The sequence below is a fragment of the Morone saxatilis genome, unplaced genomic scaffold (genome assembly GCF_004916995.1).
Source record: "Morone saxatilis isolate NCDOM2014 unplaced genomic scaffold, NCSU_SB_2.0 Contig15, whole genome shotgun sequence".
Lineage (NCBI taxonomy): Eukaryota > Metazoa > Chordata > Actinopteri > Moronidae > Morone > Morone saxatilis.
In genome coordinates, this window is record NW_023339707.1 from 2,252,973 (window position 1) to 2,258,379 (window position 5,407).

Sequence of the window (5,407 nt, forward strand, 5' to 3'; positions counted from 1 at the left end):
CCATACTGATCAACCCTTATCTCTACCTCTTTCTGTACAATGTGTATGTATTAGTTAGTAGTTAGTAATTAAGTTGTGGTAACTTCATTAGGCATACTAGATTTTAACTCGGGGCCCCTCAGGTTTATATGAATGATCTCAAGATAATTTGAATAATCTTGGTGCTTTTTAGTGTTAGAATGTAACAGTACTGTCCTTACAGGTGGAATATAATATCCATATGTATGTTTTCATTAGTGTATCACCTAAAAATAGGAATTGCTGTGTTTTCGTTACCTTAGACTGAGCTGTTTCTATCTACAGACGCCTTCCATGGAGTCCACCATGCAGATCCTCCATGTTTCTACAGTAGCCTAGAACAGACAAACCAAACACTGGCTGGTTTTAAAACATATACAGATCTAGTAGGATTATTTCAAACTATTTCATGCAAATGCAATATCTAAAGCTAGTGTTTGGTTTGTTCTTTCTGGGCTACTGTAGAAACATGCTGGTTTAACATGGTGACTCCGTAGAAGAGTACCAGCTCCCACTCATTGGCATGCAGTAGCTTAACCTATGGCACACTAGCAACAAGTGTGCAAGATAGTTCAGAAATACTAAAGAGCTCTTTGACCCTGCTCCCTGCAGTTGAAGCACCTGCAGGCTATATATGGTTTCAACTCAGATGTGGATGGCAGCCTTCTTGTAGAGTGCTCTCGTATATAATTACATGCTCTGATAAAGGGCTAAAAATTTTACATGTTACTATGCATTTTGTCTATATGGATGGAAAAAAAACTACAGCTCTGTTGGAAATTTACATTTTGATGGTGTCATAATTCAACTTAATGTTAATGTTAATGTTGATATGGCACAAACTAGAAAATTGAAAAATGGCACTTAAAAAGACAAACCCTGGTTCTGAAGAATGGAGAATGGAAGACATGGCAGCTGAAAGCTTCACAGTAAAAAAATTTTTATTAAAAACAATAAGAGCATTTCTGCCCTAGTAAGGAATTACAATGCAGATAATATAATGACCTACTTTATTGAGGTTTTTTATTGAGGTTAAGTTAAAGAGATAAGCTAAAGAAACAAACAATTTTGTCGGCTAAAGCCATCTGTTCTTTGAAGTGAATGGTAAGCTAGAGAAAAGACAAGTGTGCACAGGCATAAAGGCACCCCAACAGCCATTAGCTACAGGCCTAAAATACCATTTGCATTTTAGTGGTCTGATATGCTTTTTCAGGGCTGGAGCAAGCAGGGTTTGATTTCATTTAAAGGCTCTATGTGTGGAGATTGTATGTAAATTAGTGTCTTGTGTTCTAGTGTTGTAATTTTACTGCCTTTTTTTGTTAGCAGTGGGACTCATTTCCAAATCTACACCACTCTGGCTTTAATTCAACTTTATGCAAAATATTTGTTTCTAAAGTAAAATGAACAATATTAATATAAATGTATCTTAAGTACAGCTCTTGGATCAGGTTTGGTTGGCTTAGCTTAGCATAAAGACTGGAGGGAGGGGGAAACAGCTAGCCTGACTCTGTCCAAAGTTCATTCTACCAACACCTCCAAAGCACCTGTATCATGTTTGTTTAATCCTTGCACACACAATGAAGAAATGGTTTAAGGACGAGGTACATGCTGGAACAATTTCTTGACAAACAACTGTTGGCTGCAGTCAGCTTTAAAAGCTTCCTGAGGTTGCCAGGTTTGGCACCATTGTGGGTGTCCAGAGACTAAAACCAAAACTTGAACTCACCGACCCTATCTGGCAACCTGTAGCTGTAGCTGCTGCACTGAGGTGCTGAGGGCAGATGGATACACTGTTCTCTGCCTGCTTGGAGTACGAGCTCCTGGAACGTCATTTGAGCACTGCTGGGGAGTTGATATGAAATGCAAATCCTGGGTACTTTCAGGGCTGAAGACCAGGGGCTGAGCCAGACATTGTAAACATTTGGGGTCTTAGCCCAAACCTAGTTAGGTTTTTTTTCCCTCATTTACGGCAGCTATATGCACTGTTTTTTAGGCCATTTGAAATAACAATGAAAATTCTGTACATCATTTGGGAAAAACATGATAGTTGCCTGTCATCATTCAGTAAGCAGAACACAACAAATGTTGGGGAGGCCTCTTTTTAGGCGGCCTCACCTGAAAAAAATTAGGTTGACTCGTCATGAAAAACTTAGTAGTCCAGCTTGCTCACTGAGGTGACATTAAAGAATGACAGACACAAGACAACAACCCCCCATGAGAATGTTAGGGCTGCAGCAAAGAGAATCATACAGTGGGTTGTGGCCTTGTTGCTATTGCAAAGGTAACCAACCAGAGTGATGGACTGACTGCCGCTCAGTGTAGCAGTAGTACAGCTGCCGGTAAACAGAGCTAACCAGACTCGAGCCGCTGCTGTCACACTCTCTGTGTCCGCACAGCTGGAGCTTTTGCAGTCACTAGAAGCACATTTACAGTCATGGCCAACTCTCCGGGGTCTGTGGAAGAGCTTCAGGCTACAGCTACAGCTATGGCAGCAGTCTGCAGAGAGTGGAGAGATTTAAGAGCGGGCCATAAGGGGCTGTTGGTTGGAGATGACCACCACATACGTCACTCTGGGTGGATGGATAGACTGTTGTTTGTTAGAATGTGTAAACCCTCCGCTAAACCAAATTGTTATTTTTACATTTGTGTGCAGATTAAACAAAAAAAAAGATACATGTGAATCAGATAGCTTGTGTTGGTAGGTATATTTTTGAACTTTGGGAGCAAGGCTACCGATAATGCCTGTTTGTGCGCAACAGACAGACTGACATCAGCATTCTTACTAGGAGTGTAATAAAATATTGTATTGAGATATTTTATTTTGTGATATTTTTGTGGTTAAACCCCCAACCACTAGATAGCAGTGTTGTAAACGGTAAACTGTGATGTTGGATGTTACAGCAAATGTCATTTATACAAATGCAGATCCCACTGTTCTGGCTGCATTAAAAAAATGGTCTGTTCTTTATTCTATGACAGTTGTCCAAAAACTGGATTTTTTAAATTTAATGTCAATATATCGCCTTGCTTACAGGATCGCAATATATCACAATATATTGAATCATAACCCCTGTATCGTGAGACGTATACCTTCCAATGCTCAAACAATTCAATATTTTGTTGTTAAATGTAGGTGGCGCTGTTTGCCTGGCTTTTCCTCACCACCCAGTTGCTCTTTAATTTATTACAAACAAACTAGAAACATAAATTATCCTGTGCCAGAAAGTGATGAGGAAATGATGAGTTCCAAACCTACATTTTTGGAAATTACCCTAATGACAGAAAACCAAAAAAAAAAAAAAAATGCTTTACTACTTTAACAAACTAATATTACAAATACTTTGTGTTGTGCTCTACAAACCCTATTTGCTGCATTCCACTTATACACTGGTGGTTTGCATTGCTGAGGAGTTTTCCCATAGGGCATCGTCATGTCCTGTCATTTTGGTCGGCTATAAATAAGTGGCTGTGTCTTCCCATGCAGAACCAATAATGCTCATATGCAGTACGTGCAGTATTAGCTTCTAGCAGAGGATTCAAACAGGGGTCAGTAGTCAATCTGACTGTTGGAAATTCAGCAAAAAAACAAAGCAACAACAGTGGCTTAGTGGTAGTAAAGGAATGATATTCATAAACTGTTATTAGTGTCAGTGACTTGGGTTAGAGGCTGACTTCAGTTTCCATGGTCACAGCGGAGGAAACAAACTATTCGGCCAAGTAAAGAGTAGACTGTGTGAGCCTGTACACTGGGGTCTAATAGGCTCAGCGCAACATACATAAACCACACAAAAATAAGCAGCAGTGTACAGTATTTCAGTTAAAACACTTTACAAGAGTTTAAAGCTGTAATGGTTATTTTTATATTTTTTGAGACTTGCCACCAGTGGGGCAAAGCACGCTGGCAGGATGCTCAAAATCCATATGGTCCGTACTCTGAATACCATGATAATCCACAGCAAAAACTGTGGCAAATCTGGCCCTACTGTGCAAAGTTGATCATTTGGTCTGAGCAAGCTGAGAAAATAATGCAATGACCTGAATGGATCAAATTACTCTGGGAAGCAACATTTTCCAAAATCTCCACTTGTCTATTTTGTAAAGCCTAACTGGGTCTGGGTCATGGTGGCTAAGCAAGGTAGCCCAACATCCATTCAGATGTCAGCACTCCTTTCTCTGTCTCTAAGCCTTAGCCCAGACACCCTGTGAGGATCATTTTTGGCTCCTAGTATCCACAATCTAATTGTTTTAGTCATTACTCAAAGATCACAATGGTTGAACGAACAAAAGTCTGGTAAAACCCCCACATCACTGCAGACTGGGACTTAAATATGCATTACATAACCTGCCTTACTTGTGGTGAACAAGTTACTTGAATTTCTTCGCTGGGGACAGTGACTCACTCCAATCTTGAATGGAGCAATGGGCAATCTGCCCATTAGATGTTAGGATATCTTTAGTCCTGCTCTGGGATAGTCCAACCTTGATATTTCAATCACTCAAGGTTTATAAAAGGAATAATGCTGAAAATGAAAACATAACAAAAGACATATTTTTCAATTTGGAAAGATGACAACATGCAGCGTGTGTAAAGCAACAAAAACATGAACATTTACCAAATTTTACTTCCATTCAGGTCAATGCAAATCATGTAAAATCAAAGATGGCGAGTGAAATGCTGCAAACCTCAAGGAAGTGTTTATTATTGTAACCCTGATGTCCCCTAACCTTAACTAAAGGCTTATTTTAACCCAAACCATCATCTTTCTCTAAAGATCTGAAAGGTTATGAAAAACACTAACATTCATCCTGTGTTCACCATCAACATCCAAAGAAAATTCAGATATTAGAAATCTCTGTTGAAATTGTCGTAATGAAAAGGTTACATCCTCTCTGGATTAAAAATGTACTTTTTAGTTTTTTTATATTTTATTAAATTGTGTCTCTTTGTTCCCTTTTCTCTAAGAATTCAGAGCAGCCACTGTCTCCGAACACAAGGAGGAGTTTCAGCTTCTCATCTCTCCGTATTAAAAGTAAGGATCAGACAATACATATTCACAGTGATGCAAAATGTCCTAATGAATAAATGATCTTAATGCCTGCATCAGCCTTCTAGTTATTGATCACTGTTTTGTTTTGTCAATGTGAATTTTACGCAGAAAGGCACAACAGTAATGAAGAGGGTGGATTTGGATGGCGGAGAGGGTTGCGGTCTTTTTCATCAGTACGAGAGGGACCGAGAAAGGGTAAAAATATATTTTCATAATTCCTTTTCTTAAATCTGCCAAGGTGATAACATTGGCAGTGGCAGACTCAGGTTATTTGAGGGCAGGGGACCATAAAATAAAAAGGGCACCAGAAAGTTGAGATGCATTTATTGTGAAACAGCTTA

The 5,407-nt window shown here is 39.2% G+C and overlaps 1 protein-coding gene across 1 annotated transcript in view; it reads left to right on the top strand.

Annotated features, from left to right (window-relative positions):
* The window catches only part of dennd2da (DENN/MADD domain containing 2Da), a gene marked incomplete at its 3' end in the record, with an annotated part of 26,075 nt that overhangs the window by 1,178 nt on the left and 19,490 nt on the right, over nt 1-5,407 (top strand). Inside the window, 2 exon segments of the mRNA XM_035655875.1 lie at nt 4,982-5,048; nt 5,175-5,261. Coding sequence (XP_035511768.1) covers nt 4,982-5,048; nt 5,175-5,261 — 154 coding nt within the window.